Source organism: Carettochelys insculpta, chromosome 4 (genome assembly GCF_033958435.1).
Source record: "Carettochelys insculpta isolate YL-2023 chromosome 4, ASM3395843v1, whole genome shotgun sequence".
NCBI lineage: Eukaryota > Metazoa > Chordata > Testudines > Carettochelyidae > Carettochelys > Carettochelys insculpta.
Window position 1 is genome coordinate 55,086,530 of NC_134140.1, and position 23,468 is coordinate 55,109,997.

At 42.1% G+C, this 23,468-nt stretch overlaps 1 protein-coding gene across 7 annotated transcripts in view; it reads right to left on the reverse strand.

Annotated features, from left to right (window-relative positions):
* MTUS1 (microtubule associated scaffold protein 1) overlaps nucleotides 1-23,468 on the reverse strand; it is a 162,543-nt gene that overhangs the window by 13,182 nt on the left and 125,893 nt on the right. For 6 of the 7 annotated variants that reach the window (XM_074992859.1, XM_074992860.1, XM_074992861.1 and 3 more), the window contains one exon: nucleotides 6,043-6,109. In XM_074992859.1, the coding sequence (XP_074848960.1) occupies nucleotides 6,043-6,109 (67 nt within the window). Of the gene's footprint in view, nucleotides 1-6,042; nucleotides 6,110-7,121; nucleotides 7,264-23,468 lie in introns of those variants that run through there. The other variant, XM_074992864.1, reaches the window with a different exon arrangement.

The window sequence follows — 23,468 nt, forward strand, 5'->3', positions numbered from 1 at the left end:
TGGTCTCTAATATCCTGGTACTGATATGACAACACTTCTTAATTGCACCCAAGAAACTATCTCCTGATTATTCCTCACAAAGGATCCTGATTTCAGACCAGCACTAGGATTCTTTTAAATCTGCCTTTATTCCTTCTAAATTACAGTAGATCCTCTCTTTGGAACTCCAAGCTGAACTATTGAAAATGTTTAATATCCTGTCAGCTGCAGGCCACTGAATATATTTACCTCTCATAGTTATGTATTTTGCAGGAAGGATATGTAGCAATGGCTACCGTCATTAAAACAGTACAAAGGAGAAGACAGAGCCAGCAGATAACATCACTGATACAGCTGCATGCAGAACTCTGATCTCTGTTTATAGCATGGGTGAGTGAGAGCTGTGAAGCACACTCGGATTATTTATTTTGAGAGCATGATAGCTAAGGGTTTCAAATGATCCACTGGTTTGGTTTTTCCACTAGTTTTAACACCCATCCAATTTGATTGATCCAGATGATTCATTTACTTCTAGTTAGGTGCCTTCCCTTGAACATTAATAAAAGCATCCATACATTGCCTTGGACATTTGGCATTTTAAACTGCCAGCTCAAGTATTTTGGACAATGCATAGTTTAATAAAACAGGAGTCAAAGAAACAACCCACACCTTTTGTGAAAAGTCATAATAGTTCCTGTTCTGAGTGCGTATAATTTGATTTTATGACAAGATCATAGTACTAGACTTCAGGATGTGAGAGAAAAAGTAGCCTTTGCAAGTCGGATTAGTTGACTTACAGTACTCTCTTATACCAAGGTAATGCTAATTTTCTATGGTTATAAATGTGACTCTACAGAAGCAATCAGAAAAAAATAACTGAAGGTCTGGTCTAACACTTAGTGAAGACAACATCCGTGCTGACAGGAAAGCCTCTCCCATCAGTGCTGGCACTTCACCATCCTGAGAAGTGGTACCTATGTTGATGGGAGAAACCCTTCAGTTGACATAGCACTTTTCTACACAGGGGGTAAGGCTGATGTAACTGTCACTTGGGGTAGAGATTTTCCACCCCTCTGAGAAACACAGTTAAACTGAAGAACTCCATAGTATAATCAGGCAGATGCTGCCCACTGTACTTGGATGAGAAATGTGAAAGCCAGACTCCCCCCAGGCCACAGTGCTTTCAGTCACAGTGGCCCTTGACATGTTTCACTTTGGGTATGTCTACACAGCAGAGTTACTTCAAAATAGCAGCTGCTATTTTGAAACAACTTTGCTAGCATCTACACAACATCAATTTTGGAATAAATTTCAAAATAGTGGTTGGCTTATTTTGAAATAGGTAAACCTCAATCCATGAGGAATACCACCGATTTCAAAAGAGGAGCTGTGTAAATAGGGAATAGAGCCTCTTTCAAAATTAGCCATAGTACATCCAATGAATGTATTTCATGTAGATGCTCTATTTTGAAATAGCTGAGGGGTTATTTCAAAATGCACTGTGTGTGTGGCAGCCTTATTTCAAAATAAGCTATTCCAGAAGATCTGTTCTGGAATAGCTAAATTCAAAAAAGGCTGCTATGTAGACATACCCTTTGGCCACGTCTACACTACAGCAATCTTTTGAAAAGATGAACTTCTAGAAGAGCGCATCCACACATACAAATAGATTGAAAGAGTGAGCCGCTCCTTTGACAAAGAGAAAATCCACAGCCCCTGCTCTTTCAAAAGACTGGGCCAGGTGTCAAAAAAATCCAGTGCCATGAGGACTGCTCTTTTGAAAAAGGGCCTGCAGAAGACCACATATGCTCCCCCCCCCCCACATTCTTTTGATTTTGGATCAAAAGGGCTCATTTTGTGTGTGGACACGCCATACATTTTCAAAAAAGGGCCTGATTTCCCAAAAGAACTTGCCTGTGCGTTTCATTGTCTCTCTCTTCTTCCCTCCCCAATATAAAGAACTTCCCACCACAGTTCCATACTTCAGCCATGATAACACATGACATTGAATGAAAGATGAACTATGCAAGGTTACAATTCCACTGAGCACAGATGTAATGGGAGGACAGCCACAAATCCCGAGATGAAAAACAGTACTTTCCAGATATCCATGAAGTCAGTTCAATTACATTTGTAACATTAACACAATTTTTTAAAGCCTTCGAGACATGGCACTTACTATAGGGAACCCTGTATTTAGCAACTAGAAGTAAAAAAATATATATATTTTACTTTTCAAGTAAATAAATCTATTAATGTTTTCCGCTAACCACTCTCCAGTTTTTTATATCCTAGCCATCATTACAGGAGGAGCTGGTATCAGCAACTATGTTTAGGTTGCCCAGCATTTTCTCCATTATAAATAAGCCTTGCAGCCCTTATTTATTTGGAGACATTCATACCCCACTATGGTTCACAGCTTTTCTTGCATAAACCACACCTCCCACATTGAGTACACATCTCCAGCATTCTAGCCTATCCTTCACGGCCATTATGTGGGGCAGGAGTTTCTCACTGCCTGGAGGTGGTGAGGCTCTCTTCAGCCACCATCTTAATCTGACAGGTAGCTCATTTTCCTCTCCTTCCCCAGGATAAAGGAGAGCTTGACTTGAATTTTTAAATATTTTGGACTGGAAATACTATAAGCAAACAAAAAGTGACTTTATTCAGAGCATCTTGTTTCCAAGAGAGGGGTTGGGAAGGAAGGAAGGAAGCTCAGAGAGCATGAGTAACGTATTCTGTTTACTTAGGAATATTGCTGCTATATTTTGGCAAGAATTGGTTCTGCTACACTTCCTCCTGACCATGTCCCACTGGGTGTATAAGCATGGGGATATCGCTGTTTCAGAATCATGTTTTTCAGTTAGTGAAAGGTCATGAGGCACAGAAAATTAAATAAATTATAATAAATATCAAAGAAAATGTTAGTCCCCATTCCTCTCCCCCATCTTTGAAGTGTAAGCATTCTGTTCCAGCTCATCACTAAAAAACACCTGAATATAGGCCTGGCATGGACACTTTTTTCATTTTACTCTTTATAGCAAGTATAAAGAAGATGTGAAAGTGTCCTTCATTTAAGGAGTTGGCAATCTTGGAATATCAATTTCAAGGTTCCAACTAAGCATTACACATTGAAGGGTTTTCACAGAGTCCCCTTTTCAAAATGAGTATTGCCTACTAGAGAAAAGCAAATCAGTCTGTGGCAGCCATTATGGATTTTACATTAAGATGCTGTTATGAAAGCCAGTGAGACGTTATCCTTACCCAGAGATGCAATTTGTGTTTTTCAGTGAAAGTAATTCAAATCATAAGTACAGATTGAACTTCTCTAATCTGACACCCTGGTGACTGAACAAACTTTATGGGACGACGGGAAACTTGGCCACACCCATGATAAGTTGTTGTCCAGCTAACTAACTAAAATCATACCAAGTGCGGATGTTGCCAGACAAGAAAGTTCTAGATTAGAGAGGTTCAACCAGTACTCACAAAGTCTGCATTAGATCCACACATCATAAAGATTGAAAGACAAATGTAATTTTTGTAGTCTACCAGATGTTTTCATGCACAGGCTGCACCGTAGAGCAAGGCTGTCACCTTGGGCCTTCATAGCCACATGCTGCAATTGACAAACATCCACTGCCCACCAGCTGAGCCAGCTCTGCTCATGTATTTTTTGGCTCCTAGTTGCATTAAAAGCCAGTTTAAAAAAAATCAGTTTTAAGTATATTAAATTATTTAAAAGACTGAAAAAATATCAATTTTATGACTCTGAAACCAAAAATCATGTTTTTCAGGAAATCATCATCAGTTACTGGTTCACTTACTGCCCCTGAGAACCCACTACTGTACCAGATTTATGGGTGCTGAGCGCTCCTTAATAGCCAGTAAGTAAAAGCAAGACACTAGTACAGTGAATGAGGTACATCTTAGAGAACAAAAAGTCCTGTGGCACGTTATAGACTAACAGATATTTTGAAGCATAAGCTTTGTGGGCAAAGACCCGCTTCATCAGATGCATGAGGTGTGTGTGTGGGGGGGTGGTTTCAGAGGGGTATTTAAAAAGAGTGGGGTCCCAGTGAAAGGGAGGTCCAGAGCTGACAAGGTCTATTCAGTCAGGGTGGAAATGGCCCATTATCAATAGTAGGTACCAAAAGAGGAAAAAACAAGTCAGATCAGATAGGGGGATAGGAGCCATTGTCAGAGTCTAATGGGGAGGAGATCTTAACACCCAGGGCAGAGAAGCTGCCTTTGTAAGCTGCAAGCCACTCCAAGACTCTGTTTAATCCTTGGTTAATGGAGTCAAATTTGGAAGTAAATTGCAGCTCAGGGATTTCTCTCTCTATTTGATTTCTGAAATTTCTTTGTTTCAGGACCGCCACCCTTAAATCTGCCACTGAGCGTCCAGGGAGATTGAAGTGTTCCCCCACAGGCTTCTGTACATTACCATTCCTGATGTCTGATTTATGTCCATTTATTCTTTTACATATAGAGACTGTCCAGTTTTTTCCGAAAGGACCCCCATTTAGCCGTGCCGAGCCGCACACATTCGAAAGCAGCACTTTTGAAGCGCCGCGGCCGGAAGCGTCCTAATGCTCATGAGGCTCATTAGTAATCTTCAAAATGGCCATTTGCATGGCCATTTCAAAGTTTTGGCGAAGTGGGGCCACAGCCAATACGTGCAGTAAACTCAGCAGACAAACTACTAAGTGTGCATGCCCCACGTACTCTACTGCACCATGACTACAGCGCCTAGTTAACGACATGTGACAGAAGCGCTAAGGGCAGGTGTACATGCGGCTGCGCTGCTGAGGTGCTTTAGTGAAGATGTTCTGAGAACATTCCCCTTAGTTAATCATCTTAGTTAATCCAACTACTGCCAGCATAGCACTGTTTACACTGATAAGGTTGCTATAAGAACTCCGTCAGTCAGGGCTGTGGTTTATTAAGACCTGGTCTACACAGCTGAATTACTTCAGTATAAACTAGTCACATAAAGGGCAGGAAACAAAGCCTTTGCTCAATTGGGTACACCACCAAAAAACTGTTGCATAAAATCTTACATTTCTTAAAGCCATAGGTTAAATATAAGCAGTTGGGACAGATGGGGAAGCCATTTCTTGGTCATTAATGGCTGGGGAGAGAGTCAAGGACCCAAGGAAAGGTATGCCCTTGACTCAGTTGCTTGCTGAATTGTCTGTCGTATCAGTCATTGGAAAACAGGCCTTCAATTAGTACTGCTGTTGTAAGGAAGAGCTATCAACGCCATTAAGTTTGACAGACTATTTACAACTTTCAGGTCTTCACATCATTTTCCAATAATGGTGTATCTGAAATGGCTAAACAGAAGCCATTTCTGTTTTAAGAACACTACAGTCACAATAAAAAGTGCTGATGTAAGCATTAGTTCCATTAGATTTGCCTCAACTGCAGTTATGTTTCATTTCAAACTACACAGCTCTCTGTAAGATACTTCTTTAAGATCAAGGCAAAACAAGCTGGTGTCACCATTCAACACTATTAAATGCAACTTCAAACTTGGCATAACTACCCCTTGCACATTAGTTCATTTTCAATATTTTAGCTGCCCATTCAGTTGGAGTTCTCAAGCATTTAAATCACGAGACAGAAGGAAATGCCATCAATTAATTTTACACTCATTAAGCCACAAGCCAGTAAGAGAAAATAAAGTAGATTTATATGGCACACTTTAGTTATAATGGACTTTTGCCAGAAAGCATCTGTAGAAACAGTTTACAAATAATTTAGGTATCCAACAAGAATAAGGCAACCTCCCCCTTTGGAAAGTGAATGTTTTGGTCATCAGATATATGCTTCCTGAAGAGGCCCTGCTCAGCTTAATCAGATCAGTGCCAGGAATTCAGTGAACCAGGGGTCATGCTGTCAAGACTCCAGAGTAATGCACGGCTTAAGCATCTGAACAGAATTCAGCCAGGAAATTAATGACTTTTATTACAATACCATGTCATCTGTCTTTACAAAGCAACTCTTGCTGCATTTCTTCCCCTCCTCCCCATTAAAGTTGGGAAAATAGCTTCTTACCCAGTTCTCCTCGAAGGCTCAGCAATTCTTGAGCTAGCTCTTTATGCTGTTTCAGTGCTTCCTCTCGCTGTAAAGAAAAAGAAAACACATTTTGATTACCAGTGTTTTCAAAAACGCACGTTCCAGTAATTAACTGTAGTCTGTAGGAAAACAAAAGGCAAGAATGAGGAGCCAAGAAATGAATCATTAACTTTGCTGTTACAAACATGCAGATGTTCCTTAGTTGTTATGCAAGGTATTCTTTAAAGAACCTCCCTAATTTTCTCAAGTTAACGATCTTAGTTTATGCTCTACAGCAATTAAATGACAACTATTTAGGATTCCCCCCTCCCCATGGATGTAACTGTATGTTGACCCACGGATGTTTCAACTGATCCATGCACAGAACACATAATGCATGCTTCTTTCAAACACAAAATACTTAAGAACATATATGCTAAGATCATCAGCATATGTATTTTGTGCTGAATGTAGACAAAGGTAGACTTTGCCAAAAGCTCAATCTTCTAAGAAGGAAAGGTGAAGCCCACTTTTAAGCTACTGTCATTCTCTCATGAATAGATTTTATTCAATTGCTGCTAAAATACTTATGTTTAATATCCAGCTTTACAAGAACAGATTAGAAAACAAATATAGAAAAAGGTCTTAGCATTCAGGAAAAAACCAGCCTTTCAAAGCAAACAAACAATCAGCTTGCTATTCAACTTAAAAGCCAGGGGAGAAAAAACCACTACCTCCTTTGCCCCTTACTCTTCCTTCAACTGAAAGGCTTCCAAAACACCCAAAACTAGCTGCTGCATAGACCACAGCTTAAGAATCAGATTCAGTAAGGACAATCTTCTACAGCGTATACAGAATAACTACATTAAAGGTATTTCACAGCTCCATGTACGCTTCATGAACAGAATCCTCCAGACGCAACCACTGCTGTGGCAAGCATAATGTTGCAGGAGACCATAAGATTCAGGCTTTCCAGGCAGGAATTGCTGCTGGAGCCTTGTCACCGTCCCTGCAGTCAGCCACTGCCTCAATTCCCTGACATTCCTTCAGCAAAGCACTATAAAACAAATACTGATTACCCTTGTTGCAGCACACTGAGAATAGAGGCACGTTTTGCTGCTAGAGCAGCCCATTTTCCCGCTTCTGTGTCTCCACTTTGCCCCCCACACATATACCAGGGTATACAGGCGGTACGGGCAGCACCACAGACCAAACTGGTCTGGCTAGATATAAGACGCTACTAGGAAGGGCTCCATTGGACCTTGCCTCAGCCTTACTTCACGCTTTGCAGGTTACCGTACTTCTTGTACTGCTCTCCCTCACCAGAGGCACATACTGCAGCTTCTGCACTTGGCACAAGCAGCCAGCAATTACTTAAAGCCACAGCCCTTCATTTATGAAAAATGAGAAGCAGACATTAGCCTGATCGATTGCCACTTACTCAAGTATCAGCTGGTACACTAAAGGAAAATCTGACCTTCTCCATGGCTACTGGACTGTATTTTTAGCTTTCTGAACTAGACATACCAGGCTTTACTTGCGTATACTTAATTTGTATACACAAAAAGTATTAACACAAGAGCTGAACTGGATAGGGAGAAAAAACCAAATTGCACACCAGTGAGAAGGCACTATGAAACATTAAGTTTAACACAATGACTACCCAAACTTGCATTTCTAATGACCTCCTCGCTTGCAAACAAGCCTCACCTCTCAACTGTCCTCCTTCGCTCTCACCTGTACTATATTACAAAAATCATACAGCTGTGCAAAACCATTCAGATTTTTTTTCCTGGTCCAATTACACAAACATCTGTGGTAGTTAAATTCAAACATTAACGTTGCCATATTTAGAAGCAAGGGGTGGGGAAAGTGCTCACAGAAAACCCCACCTTAAGAATAAATAGGGGAGAAATAAATATATTCTGAACTGCAAATTAGTTCAGGATTTTTGATAACAAGCTCATTTATCAGTAGGGCTCTACCAAATTCATGGTCTATTATGGTTAATTTCACAGGCATATGATTTTTAAAATAGTAAATTTTCATGATTTCAGATATGTAAATTTGAAATTTCACCATGTTATTGTAAGGCCCCGATCTGAAAAGGAAGCAGGAAGGGAGTGTCCCAGACTTATTGTAATGGGAGTTGCAGCCCTGCTACTTACTTCTGTGTGGCTGTTAACGTAGCACTGCCTCCAGAGCTGGCAGCTGGAGAGCCTTGGCTGCCGACTAGGAGTCCAGTTCTGAAGGCAGAGCTACGCCCCACAGCAGCATAGAAGGATGGATGGCATGGTCTAATATTCCCACCTGTACATCTGCACTGCCACCTGCAGAACTGGGACCTTAGCCAGCAGCTACTTGGAGAAGCAAGATGACATGGGTATGGCATAGCCTCCTTTATTCTACACTGCTGCTGGTGGGGTGCTTCCTTCAGAGCAAGGCACCAGCCAACATTACAGCCACTGCTCTTCAGTTACCCATTTCTAAAGGTAGCTCAAAAGTAAGGTAAGACCCTCCAACAATAACCTTGAGACCCCTCTGCCACTCCCTCTTGGGTCAGGAGCCCCAATTTGAGAAGCACTGCTCTCCCCTGTGCAATCTGTGTAGTACAAGGGAAAAAGCCTACAAAAAGGCCAGATTTTAGGGTCCGTCATGTGTTTTGCATGGCTGTGAATTTGATAGGGCCCTACTTATCAGATTGCCTAAATAGAGGAGAACAAAGGAGATGGCAAATACTCCTTCCAAGTCAAAACAATGAGATATTGCTCTTAAAAGGGAATTAAAGCTCAAATGAGTTAGATATAGCCATTAGTTCAGTAGCCATTTACTTTGCATTAAATACAGCCAGTCAGTCATTGCCTTACTTAATTCCATCACTGTAATGCCTAGATTGCGAGTAGAGTACTTTACCAGAAATTGTCAACACGTGGTGTATCACTAGGAATTAAGTCCTTCATTGGCTATGCTTCATTTAAAGATGTACCTACACATGCTCCTCATATTCTTTTGCCTATATTGTACCAATTGAATGCAATAAAAAGATTTAGCATTTGGAAGTTGCCTTAAAACACATCCTCTTTTGATACAAGTGGAAAATAGTGAGGTTATGACACTGAACCTAGAGGGAAAGGATTATAATGTTACTGATGAAGTCTGCTCCCCGTTCATTTGAATCAAGTGAAGAACACCTAGACATGACAACGAACTAAAGAGCTGGCCCTAAATTTAGAAAGGTTACGTTCTGAGCACACTGGCGCAGCACATGCATATTCATATGACCGGCCTTAAAGGCAAAAAAGGTTGACCTTTGTCATTTTAGCTCAATCAGGTGAGCTTACCTGAATTAACTGAAAACTCCTGTTAATGTCAGTTTAGGGCAGGCTAACCTATTCCAAGTCTTGTTAGAGGACTGTTTTGTGGCTGCCTATTAATTAGTAAGGCTATTTTAACTTGTTTGAGCAACAGTATTGGGGAAAAAAAATACCACTCCCCCGAACCAAGACAAAACCATAGCCATAGGTTGCTCTTTAGGGTACCAGTTAATTCTTTTGAACAAGTCTGGAATCCTAGGATGCAGATTCTCTCAGAAGAGCAGGAAGAAAGGATGAGTCACCGCACTGTAACATCAGTGCCCATTACAGATATACAGCACTAAACAATGAAATAGGGAATACTGCAGAGTTCTTATCATCTACATAGCATCCCACTGTAGTGCCAGGTATATAGTGAAGTAGTATTTACTCCCATCTATTCCCATTTACTTCAACTCCCTGCTGGAACTATGCAAACTAAGGTTTAGTATACCTGGGGGTATTTTGTTTTCCCTTTCCAGTTTCATTACCTTGACAAAGTTTTCCAGAGCCAACTACAGGAACCTTGCTCTCTCCTAAGTTAAATTTATACTTGCATACATTTGTTCTGTGATTTGTTTTATCTTTCAGTGTTTTCCTTCCTCCCTGCCTCCAATGTTACACTTCTCAGGTGTAAAACTTCACTCCAATTCTTAGTTAACCCTCTGTAACCCAATTCTTTCCAGCTATTTTTTCCCCACCAGTATATTTGCCTTTTACCTCCAGAGGTCTCCATGCTTCATGGTTCCTTTTCTTGGTCTAAATTCCCTTTCCTCTCTCTCTGTTGGTGCTCTATGAAGCCTCCCCTCCAAACTAGCAGTTCCCCACCTGCCAGCTTCCCAGAGAGACTGAAGGCATGTTTACATTTAAACTGCTGCAGTGGCACAGCGGCACTAAGGCTGCTGCAGCACTTGAATCACAATGCTCTAAACTGAGCAGAAGAGACCTCTCCAACCAGCATATTAATTCATTTGCCCAAGAGACAGTAGTTGTCAGTAGGAGAAACTCTCCCGCCAACATGGTCCATAACAGTTGCTCAGGAGTGTGTATTTTTCACACCTAGGAAACAGTTCTATTAATATAGGTCTCTAGTATAGACCAGATCGGAGTACAGCCAATTCTGAATACTTCTGACCAATGCTCCGCAGCCTTTGCCTGTATGTTGCCTAGGATGACGTGTACACTGGAGGGATGAGGTGGCATACCCTCCTAACGTAGAGGCAGCAAACACCAATGGGTATTTCTCTGTTCAGTTGTAAAAATACTACCTCTCTGACATCAGGTCTACTCTATGAAATTAGGTGTGCATAGATGACGTCAGAGCGAAAAACCCAACCCTGGGGGTAGGCAATGGTCAGTCAACAGGCAAATTTCCCCATCAACCTAGCTAGCAACCGTCAGGGAGGCAGTGCCCCCATAAACCCCTCCAGCCAGTGTAGGGACTGTCTTCACTGATGTGTTCCAATCATGCAGCTGCATCGCTGTAGTGGTTTGTATGTCGACATAGGCTAAATGTCGCCTGTGCCAATAGAAGTACTCATCTTTCAGCAAAGCTAATGGCTACTTAAAATTTATCCCAAGAGCACTGTATCAGTCAGGGATTTGATTTTTTTCCCCCACAACCCTGACCAAGACAGCTATGTCAGTATAAATTTTAAGTATAGACAAGGCCTGGGAATCAGCGCTGGCCACTGGGAAAAGAAATTCTGCATGATCAGAGACCAGGAAACTTGTGACACCATCCACTGTCTGAAAGATGAGCAGAGCCTAAGTATGCTTCTGTCAGCGATGCCAGACAGCAAAACATCTGCTGAGCCTCTGCCTTCCTGCCAAGTTCCATTGGACTAATGGCAGTCAATGAAGGGGACAATGAGCACTTCTAGGTCAGTCACAGGAGCAAGTATCCTCCTCCTTTGTAAGCACTGTTTTCCAGTAGGCTTGCCAAAGCCTGCTCTCCTCATAGAACACCTGGTCCCCTCAAAGGGCCTTCTGGATACCCATATCACCCAGGACAGGTCTGCTCTGGTTAGATAGCTGCTTTTAAAAAATCCAGCCTAACGCCTACTGATTGAGTGGAGGTTGCACACAATCTGCATGGGTACAAATCCCACCCTGTACTTCATGAGCTAAAAGCCAGCATTGGATTTAAAATTCAAAACAATGCTTACTTAATAAAATGATAAATTTGGGCTCTCATATCAGAGAGGTAGCCGTGTTAGTCTGTATCTTCGAGAACAGGATCTCCGAGGACCCCACTGAGGAATACACAAAGAAACTACAGCATCTGCTCAAGACCCTCCCTATGAAAACACAGGAGCAAATTTACACAGACACACCCCTTGAACCCAAACCAGGTTTATTCTACCTGCTACCCAAGATCCATAAGCCTGGGAATCCTGGACACCCCACCATCTCAGGCATTGGCACCCTCACCACAGGATTGTCTGCATATGTGGACTCTCTACTTTGACCCTATGCTACCAGCACCCCCAGCTTTCTTCAAGATACCACCGACTTCCTCAGGAAACCTACAATCCATTGGTGACCTTCCTGAAAACACCATCCTGACCACCATGGATGTAGAGGCCCTTGACACCAATATCCCACATGAAGATGGGCTCCAAGCTGTTCGGAACATTATCCCTGATGAGACCGTGGCACAGATGGTGATGGAGCTTTGTGACTTTGTCCTCACCCACAACTATTTCAGATTTGAGGACAAATTATACCTTCAAATCAGTGGCACTGCTATGGGCACCCGCATGGCCCCACAGTATGCCAACATTTTTATGGCTGACCTGGAACAACGCTTTCTCTATTCTCGTCCACTAGCGCTCCTCCTCTACCTGCGTTACATGGATATCGTCATCATCTGGACCCATGGGAAGGAGGCTCTTGAAGAGTTCCACCGTGATTTCAAAAGTTTCCGCCCCACTATCAACTTTAGCCTGGACCAGTCCACACAAGAGATTCACTTCCTGGACACTACTGTGCAGATAAGCGACAGTCACATAAATACCACCCTATACTGAAAACCCACAGATGGCTACGCTTATCGACACGCTTCTATCTTCCATCCGGGGCATACTACGCAATCCATGGTATACAGCCAGGCACGAAGGTACAACCATATTTGCTCTGATTCATCAGACAGGGAAACACCTACAAGGCTTTTACCAAGCTTTCCTCAAACTACAATACCCACCTAAGGAAGTGAGGAAACAGATTTACAGACAAGTACCCAGAAACCACCTGCTACAAGACAGGCCTCTCAAGGAAAACAAGAGAGCACCACTGACCATCACATACAGCCCCCACCTAAGGCCTCTCCAACACATCATCAGTAATCTCCAACCCTTCCTGAACAACGATCTTTCACTCACAGACATTTCGGAGGCAGGCCTGTCCTCACCTACAGACAGCCTGCCAACCTTAAACAAATCCTCACCAGTCACTATAGATCACTAAGCCTGGAACCAATCCCTGCAACAAACCTTGCTGCCACCTCTACTCACACATCCACACCAGTGAAATCATCACAGGACCTAACATCAGCCAGACCATCAGGGGCTCCTTTGCCTGCACATCTACTAATATAATATATGCCATCATGTGCCAGCAATGCCCCACTGCAATTTACATTGGCCAAACTGGATAGTTTCTATGTAAAAGAATAAATGGACAGAAATCAGACATCAGGAATGGTAATGTACAGAAACCTATGGGAGAGCACCTCAATCTCCTTGGACACTCAGTAGCAAATTTAAGTGGCAGTCCTGAAACAAAGAAGTTTCAGGAATCAAATGGAAAGAGAAATCTGTGAGCTGCAATTTATTTGCAAATTTGACTCCATTGATCAAGGATTAAATAGAGTGGGAGTGGCTCACACCTTATAACAGGAGCTTCTTTGCCCTAGGTGTTAACATCTCCACATTAGACAGACAATGGGCCATATCCCCCATCTTATCTGACCTGTTTTTTCTCCCTCTTCATGCATACTACTAGTGGGCCTTTTCCACCCTGACTGAATAGACCTTGTCAGCTCTGGCCCTCCCTTTTACTAGGACCCCACTCTTTAAATACCCCTCTGAAACCCCCACCCCCCACCTCATGCATCTGATGAAGCGGGTCTTTGCCCACGAAAGTTTATGCTCCAAAATACCTGTTAGTCTATATGGGGCCACAGGACTTCTTGTTGTTCTTGGGCTCTAATAGTTACCAGTGCTTACATATTCAAATAGGCTGATTAAAAATTAGCTGAATTGTTGTTGGTCAGTTACACTGAAGACGAAGTTAGATCTTCCCATAGACCTGCTTTTGGAAAATGAATATTTTAAGAGCACGAGAGCATCAAATTAAGGTGTTAGAAGTACTACAGCCATGATTTTAGAACTTCTCAACACTAGGCTCACTGTAAAACAGAAGTATCAGAGAGGTAGTCACGTTAGTCTGCAGCTTCGAGAACACCACGAAGTCTTGTGGCACCTTATAGACTAAAATAAATCCTTGTTTTATTTCTGTAAACAGAAGTGTTTTTTAAAGTTTGCATATGAACCGAAGAGAGACATCTCAGCATTTAAAGACAATTTAAGTTAGATAATTGTGAAAAAAATTTTATTTGGTTCTTTAAAGACTGTCCTTGTTAATAACAAAACCTTTGAAGAAAACCAAGACACAAATGTGTGTTTCCAGATGTAGGAAAGAGAGAGAGTCAGGTTTCTTTCTAGTTTCTTTCCAAGCTTTTGTGAAATCTGAATGCAATACTTAAAGAGCAAGCTTATTAGGGTAGCTATATTAAGCAATAACCCAGTTTGTCAGCTCTGTCCAATAGCTTGGTAGTTGCTGTAGGAACTATAGTTACTGTAGGAAATATAGTCCTGAACATAGGGGGAGTTCTACAGAATAAAAATCAAACTTGCAAGACATGAAACTGAAATGTACTAAAGTACAAAAAATGGTGAAGATTTGATGACATTTGGAGTGGCTCAATCAAAATCATCCTGGGCATTTCATTTCAAATTCTAGGCAGTAAGACATTGTAGTACTTCAGGGTGGAGTGTCAAAGTACTAATAAATTAATGCTTTGAGAGATTTTAACCTAAGCCTAGAAATTAATACAGAAGCTTTAAGTCTGTGATAAAGATAAATTTTTAGAGTTGTTCATGTTTCCAGCTGTTTAGTGTTAATGAGAAAACTATTTTAAGCAAGAATCATCCCACTTAAACATCATGGAACACTCAAGTAGCTGTCATTTTAACTTTGTGACATCAGTTATTTGCACAGCAACTAGCAGATTGTAAGCACAACTCCGACTTCCTTGCTGGATCAAGTAGAAAAGCTGCCCTTTATTCAAGGCAATTTATTTTAATGGCACAAAAAATACCTAGAAATTTTGACCAAGTCACCGCTTTTCCTACAATCTGGAGGAGTGTGGGGGGTTGGGTAGGGATCAGGGACAGACTCAGAGTAAATCCTAGTCTTGACAACAGAATGAATTAGATTCATAGAGTTTTATACCAAGTGTCTCTTGTAGGCCTTTAAAGTGTAAGTGCTATTATAATTTCTGGAATTCTGGTTTAGGACTGTAATTCCTTCAACAACTAGCTGTAACAGTTAAAGAGCATTTGGCAGTTTGTAAATTGGACTTTAGTTTAGCATATTTGCCCAATAAACTATCGCTGCAAGTCTGGTACTATTGACACATGCCACACAGCATGAACTCTACACAAGAGACGGAAACAAGGTATGTACTCCATTGAAATTGTCTTCAGACTGCTTAAAATGTGAAGTTTCCAAGAACCAGCTATGGAAAAATTGCATTGGTATTTTTAAATGTCTGAGGGATTTCATTTTTTATTTTACGTACCTATGTGGTGCTTAGAGCCATGTGATAAACCTTTGACTCTCTCACCCACATTCTGCTTACAGATTAACCTCCCCTTGGACCGCCTGCAACATTCCAAATATCTGAGCTGCTTCAGACAGCTGCCATTCACAAAAAAGCCACCCACACCGGGAAGAGAAATTTTCCCTCCATCAAAAAGATGGAATTTTCCCCTCTCAAAATCATGAGTCTGAGGCCTGTGCTTATAAACAGTCAATACTGCCTCTAACCCAGTGACCTCTTGGTTCCAAGTGGCACAGAGCATGAGGGATGTACAAGGTTTTAAAGGGATGCCCTGAGTCAGATACATACACCATCATTCAACAAAAGCTAGCAAGTGAGGTCTCTGCAAAGAGCTGTAGTCCACTGCATATCATGATCATTGCTAAATGTTTGCACACATAATATTTAAGAAGTTATGCCTCAAATACATAAAGTTATTTTTAAAGCCTTGAACTAATAGTGAGTAGTGCAGAAAGACTGGAAAATCTACATGAAAGGAAATTCACAGAATAAAACAGAAAGGGTGGCCTGCTTGTGACTAAGGCCAAAGAACTGTTCGCGTGTATCTGGGGAATATGTGGAAGCAAAAAGGGTCCTTCATGAGAAGGCAAGCCAATAGCATGCTTGTTTTACAAGCGAGTCACAGTCAGCTAGACCATAGAAACAAGGATTTGGGCTAAACATTCCACAACACGAGTGTATTTTATTAGCAAAGACAACAGTCTAGCATGCATGTAATGAATTTGCGTACCCATTTCTTTCCAGTACTTCTACTTATTAATTTATAACTATTAATCTCTGTGGTTTGTGTCTGTCTGTCTGTGTCTGTCTCTCTCTCACACACACACACACACACAGTTTCACTGTAAATGTACCTGAGTGTCATGTTACAAGTGGAGCATTGATCTGACTTGACCAGGTGAGCTAGGCGATATAGTTTCTTTAGCAGCAGTGAAACTGTGTACTGAGACCCTCTAATGGAACAGAGAAGCTCAGTGGGCTTGAGAGTTAGTCTCTTCCTATGGCTCAGCAGTAGTGAGACAGAAGGGCCTGCAAGCCATACAGAGGAATGGTTGTGTTCTCCGTGGCTGCTGAAGTAGGAAGCTGATGCCCGGCACGTGCAGACAAGACTTACCAGCTAACTTTAGAATGAGGATGAGGTAGCTGAAAATCTTGGGGATACCCGAGAAGCATGTCACTGTTGCAGGGTTAGATTTAATATTGCAACCCTTCCGGGCTAGACCTGGGAGCTTTGGACCACCTGGAAGGAAAGATGCCAATTTTCCAATAGAAACTCTTCTAGCCCTGGAAGATCCTTTTGAAGTCAGGATACTATAGGTAAGGAAACCTGGCTGAAGGTCATAGTGACAAGTTTCTCAAGTTATGACAAGCCTATACAGATATTCTCCTGGCTCTGAGGGATCCTACCTTGAACACAGACGAGAAAAACAGTACCAATAAAAATGTTAAAATTCTAAATATTTCTAAAATAGTTGCATGGCATGTGAATACATGGAGTAGTAGTATAAGGATTCTGTTGACACTTACTTGGGATGATCTGTATAACATACTGCTTGGAAGCAACAAGGCCATCCCAAATGGGACCAATATTTTATACTAATGTGCTCCATATTTATGTTGTCTGAAACACTGTGCACAGTATGCATATTTCATTCTGTAGTTTCAAGATGCTAGTTGCATATTGCTAGCAACAAACATTCCAATATTTATATAAATATCAAATTTAATACTCTTCTTAAAAGTGCGATTAGCCAAATAATTAACAAATCAAGTCTTCAGATGGTTTTCTTTCAATGGTTTTCACATTTTTTCCCCTTCTGCAATCATTGCTTACAATATCATGACCATTAAATGGAAACAAAGTTAACTGCAAAAACAGAAGCAGCTAGAAGGACAAACAATATAACAAGACCTTTCAGCTGCTGTAGCTTTTAATCTATCACTGGTTGCTATATTACACCTAATTTGCAATGTAAAATCTTTAGAATAAAGGATCTACCAGTTTATTTTAAAGTACCATACACACCTACATTACTCCATAAATAGCATCGAGTAGCAGTTCCCAAATTATGGTCCATGGTCACCGGTGCTCCGAAGAGTACTTGCTGGTTACATGACACTATAACATTAACTTCCCTTCTTTTCTGCTGCTAACCTGTACTTGAAGATATCTAAAAACACATTAAGTCCTTCCCAATGCTTTTCAATGTAAGCAATGGCTTTAATCACTCCAAAATGTTTTATTTATGTGGACAGGACATGAAATGGTCCCTGCAAAACAGAGATGGGTAATTCACAATATACTATTGTGATGTAGTTATCCTATGATGAAATTTGATGAGACTCAGCCTGTGGGATAAAGGTAACTAATATATACACAACACGGCTCAGTGGAGAGGATACTGTCTATGAGACAAGAGAAGTGAGTATTTATTGCTGATTTGTTCGTGAATCCCTCCACCCTTTTCTGATTTAGTTTCCCCATTGGCACAATTGGAAAAGGAGACTGCTTACTGGTACAGGGTGTTCTTTGAGATGCACAGTCCACATACATATTCCATGGTGGCTAAATGCACATCCGATATGCATTCATTGGTACATTCTAGTCAGCAGTCCTCCCCTGGACAGCACATGAGCCCCTCCCTTCCCTAAGGGAGAGGATAGAGGGTAGAGCCACCTGCTATGCCAGCAAGGATGGCAGTTGAGATATGGAATATGTACGTGGACTAAAATATCTCTAAGCACATCCACTACTATACATGTAATCAAACTCTGCAAGCACTAGACAGCGTGCATATTCCACAGCTGGTGACCACCCACCCCTCAGGTGCAACCTTACTCACAGCAGGGCTATGGGTTGTCTGTGTGCACACAGACTGCAGTACTCATCTCCCAAAAAAACCGCACCATCTCTGTCTGCTTGCACCACCATATAGGGCTTAGAACTTGCATATACCTGACAGCCAGGTGTCCTCTTTGCAAGCATGTTGGATAGTCATTCTTGTGAGGGCGACCACAGAGATGGATTGTGCTCTAATGGACTAGGCATGAATCAGATTATCTGCCTGACAGCATGTTCTGATGCACCAGGGAATCCAGTTTTATATTCTCTGCACAGAGTCAACAGGAGAAACAGACAGGGGAGTTCTGTGAGGGAAGCTGGAACAGAAAAAGGATCCCAAAACTGGGATCTCCTTCCAGATGATATCCTGGTTTCCTCTCATGCACAGAGGAGACCACTCCAGGGAAGGAGACTCCAGTTACTTGGAAGAGACAAGCAACAGTAAGAAATGCAGAGAGTAACTGCATGGGGAATTGCCTGCTGGGTACAAAGCTTGTGGACCTCTCGAGACATCTAGATTGATATGTCTGTGCACTGCCAGGGAGGAATTAGTGGTTGTCGCACTCCCCTGAAGGTACCAGTGACACAGGGAAAGCTAGGGGGAAAGGCCACACTTAGGCTGCATGCTAAGAGATTGAACTCCAGGACCTACCTAGTGGCAGTCACTGAAATGCTTCCAGTACCACATGCAGGGCCAGTTAGGCAGGCCAAACTGAAGGGTCTCAATGGTTAGAGGATTAGATGATGATACTGGGAGGAGAAATGTATTAGGAACTGGAGAGCCGTTTGGGAAAGAAGGCGCCTATACAGGAAGGGTGTATTTCCTTAAACCCAAATTACTGAAGCCAGATTGCTGGTACGAAAAATTTAAAAGGTCAAAAAATAAAACTGCTTTTCAAGTAGGGGTTTGGGGAAAGTTGCAGGTGCAGCAGGAGGAGAAGTACACAGGCTGGACAGACACATTCCTTAGGGAAGGGGATATTAAGAGGCTTCAATTTCCCAGTAAAGAGAAGAGGATGGAGTGAAAGCACAGGCAGAAATTGAAAGGAAAGGAAGCAGTAATAAAATTAACAGTCTGATTAAATTAAGTCACTTAAAGTCTAGCAACTACACACACAAATTTTATACTAATTCAAGAAGTTTAAAATGAATAGACCCAAGTGCCTGGTATTAAAAAGAAGTTTGATATAGCAGGCATCACAAAAACTTGGTGGAATGATGATAATCAAGACACAATAATACTTTGTACAAAATATATAGGAATGAGATGTAGGTCATGCCAGTGGGAGAAGTGACACTAAGTAAAAGCAAACAGTAGGCTAAATACAGTAAAAATATGAAATGAAACAAAACACTACTATAGAGCCTAATTTGCACAGCTATATTTGCAGGTGCTAACTCCAGAGGTTCCATGTGGGCAGGATGGTTCAGTAAGTCTTCAGAGTGTTCCTTCCATCTACTAAGCTGCTCACTTGGGTGTGTTAGCACATACTCCTCCCTCTACTGTACTGGCTGATCCACAGTATGCCATGACACAGCTAGCTTCCATGTGATGTCATACAGCTCTTTCAACTTTCTCTGTCCTGCAGCTGGTTCCACTTTTTGGGCAAAATTTTCCACAAAGTTCTTCTTGTCCCCTTTTACAGCCTTTTAACTTCTTCGTTGGCTTCTGAATAGAGTCTGAGCTTCTGCCTTGGCTGCTCTTGTTTTGCTGTTGACAGCTGCTTTTCTGTCCTTTCATTCTTTCACTTTTCTCAGAGTTTCTGCTGTGATCCATTCTTTGTGCTGCCTTTCCCAGTGTTTTATTGCAGGTCTCTTTTCAGGCTGTTTTGGTGTTCTTAAACTTGTTCCACAGTAACATCTTTTGGGATGTTTGTCAGAAGTGCCTATCTGTTGAACAGCTCCACTTGGAAACTGGCTCTTGTCTCTATATCCTTCAGCTGCTCTACGTCGCATCTGAATCCTGGCTTGGTCACTTTTGCGGTGTACCTCTTGAGCTTGAACTTGAGTTTTACCATGACCAAATGGTGGTCTGAACCTACACCTGCTCCTCTTCTAGTGCAGATGTCCTGCATCGATCTTCTGAAAGAACTGCTGATACAGATGTGATCAGTCTGGTTTTTTTGACAGGGGTCTGGTGAAACCCAAGTGACGTTATTGATCCTTTGGTGTAGAAAAACATTCCTACCTATCACCAATCCACTGAAGTAACAAAAGGTCACTTAAGTGCTCTCATTTGCATTCATGTTAAAATACCACGTTCACAAATATCTGCAAAGACAAAACTGCAGATCTTCAACACTAATGTGAAGGGCATGCTCTTGTATGGATGAGACCTCGTGTACTAAGAAAAAAGTCTTCAAATCACAAGCTACAGACCCCCATAAACAGATGCCTGGGGTACATCCTTTGCACCAAATGGCAAGACTTTGTCACAAATGAGGAGCTCTGGAAGAGAGTAGGACAAGCACCACCAGACATTCAGATCAAGAGAACAAAAGTGGGGATGGCTAAGACCAAACTCAGAAAATCATCATCCATCAAGCTCTCAAATGGAACCCGCAAGGAAAACACAAGAGGAAGACCTTGGACAACATGGAGAAGATTTACCGAGACTGAAGGACAACAATTGGGATACTCCTGTAGTCAGCTAGAAGTTTGTCCCAAGACAGAGTGAAATGGGGATGTTAAGTGCCTGGACAATGGTGATCCAGTGGATATAGTGTACTTGGACTTTGAGAAAATCTTTAATGAACTCCCTCACCAAAGAGTCTTAAGCAAAATAAGCATCCATGGAATATGTGAGTAGGTCCTCTCATGGATTTGAGACTGGTTGGAAAATAGGAAATAATAGGACTGAAAATGGTCAGTTTTCACACTGAAAAGAGCATGATTCCTCCAGGTTTTATACTGGGACCTGTACTGATCATCACGTTCATGTGTTTTCTGGAAAAGGCAAAGTTGCGGATATGAAATTATTTAATGTGTTAAGCCCAAACAAGTCTAGGGTTATAAAAAAGGTGATCACTCAAAAATTACATGTTGATATGTACAATGTAATGCACACTGGAAAATATTCCCAATGATATATCCAAAGTTAGGTCTAAGGCTGCATCTGCACTATGAGATAAAATCTAATTTTATTAAAATCAATTTCTTAATGCCAGGTTTTAGCCATTCAATTCTGAGCATCTTCACCTTCCCACATGCTCCCCACAAAATCGACTTATTAATGTCACTCACAAGTAGCTTAAATCAAGTGCAGCTGCAGTGTATTGTGGGAACCTATCCCACAGTTCTCTGAGCCCCATTGCATTCTGGCCCCTCTGGTAGATGTAGGTATATGATGCCATCTTCCCACATTCCTCTCTTTCCTCTGCCATTTTAAGTATGTTTAAGTAGACACGATTGTTATACTGAAACTCAAATGATTCATCAGTAATGGGCTGGGGTGACTAGAAGACGGTATCCGGTTGGCAGCCACGCAAAATCATGACCGCCAACAGGATCTCTCTCAAAAACTTAGAATCTGGATTTAGGCCATCTGAAAAAGACGACCCTTATGTCAAAGTAGACATGGTTCTTACACTGAAGCTTGAATAAATCATTAGGCTAAAATACCCCAGACTATAGCCAGATTTGCACATGGAAAAGATGACACTTAGGACACAAACATTCCCTGCTGCAAACCTTACTTCAACAACCGTGGTAATTGTATAGCTAATACATTGCCTTCATTGAGACATGTACAGCTCGTGGCGGCTAAGAGAGCCCAGCTACAGCCAGCCCCTGAAAATCATGACGACCAAGGGAGACATCCCCCAGGCAGCTAAAAAGACCCCTGGCTACAGCCAGTCCCTGAAAAATCATGACCCTCACCACGTGCAATCTACCTGGCACCTTGTGCAGCATGTCCTTTTATTGGTTTGGGGTCAAGCCACATGATGGAGCTGGGTGCGGGAATGTTCCAGACTGTGGGGCACCTCCGGGGGGAGGGAAGAGAGGGGATGTGGGGGTCAGGACAACATGTAAATGGCTGAAAAGAAGTTTCTTGCAATACCAGACAAGCACGCCCCCACACACACAGCCTAGCTGACACACAAGGGGAGCCAGCAGCTGGCACCAGGCAGCACAGGAAAAAAATGAATAGGCAAGCTGGCAGGGGTATACGCAGAAGCACAGACACCACAGCTGTGCTTCTAGCAAAGAAAAAGAAGAGATTTTTTTTCAGCCTCTCATGACCCTATACCCACGGGCTAGCTTGCAGGTGCCAAACTGTAATGGTCCTGTTGCCTAATTCCTATGCAACTGAGAGCAGTGGAGATGTAAGAGGCCAGAGCGGAGAACTGTGGGGCACTGTGGGGCACATATGGGTTATCCGAGGAAGCTAATGAATTCGATTTAGACATGCCACATCCTCGCTACCCTTCATTTGGATTCTTACATCCAAATAAAATGCTACAACCATCGAGTTACTTTGATTTTAGGATTTCAATATCATGTTGATTTTAGCGGTCCATAAATTGAGCTAATGGAATTTACAGTGAGGACAGGTACTGGGGGGCGGGGGGGGAGAAAAATCAGGCTAACTGACTGTTAGCCGATGGCCAAGGATGTTTGGTGAGGTGCCAGCTATGACCGTTTTACACCATCCGTGACTAACTGCTAGAGCTCAGAGCCCCTTTGCAGTGGGCAGTCAGGATTGACTGACAGGCGCCCCAAGAGTTTGCCCCATGGAGGTGGCACAACTCAACGCTAGGCTCTTAGTACTCTCACCTAATGGCCAGGCTTTATAGCCAAAACGGCTGAGGTTCTTTAATTGTGTTGGCTGCTTTACAGTAACCCAGAGAAACTAGTCAGGCTTATGCACAAATGGTTACCAAAATTTATTAAACTAGATTCTAATCATGTGGTTACAAAATTGCTAGTGCCTACTTATTTAAATTTATAGATGTTACATACACAAACAAGTTACAAAACTGAAGCCACGATCCCAAAGAAAGAAAACAAAGTATAGAGCTCTATTTCAAAATATGTGTACACTAAAGATAGGAGATCAGGTGTGGGCGCTTCTTACCCTCCTTGCATCTCTCGATTCCAGCGGTGCCAAGCCAGGATCGGTCACTCAATTCCGTGGAAAGACGAATAAGGGACAAGGCTTAGGGACCCTTTTAGCTGCAGAAGCCTTGGGAGGCTGTCACTTATCTGACCAGCAGATAGTGAAAAGCACTCAAAAATCATGGTGCTGTAGGTCCCATACTTATACCTCTGTACTCCTTTATTCTCTTTCTCCTTTCTTATGCCAAATTGGGGCTGGTCTGTC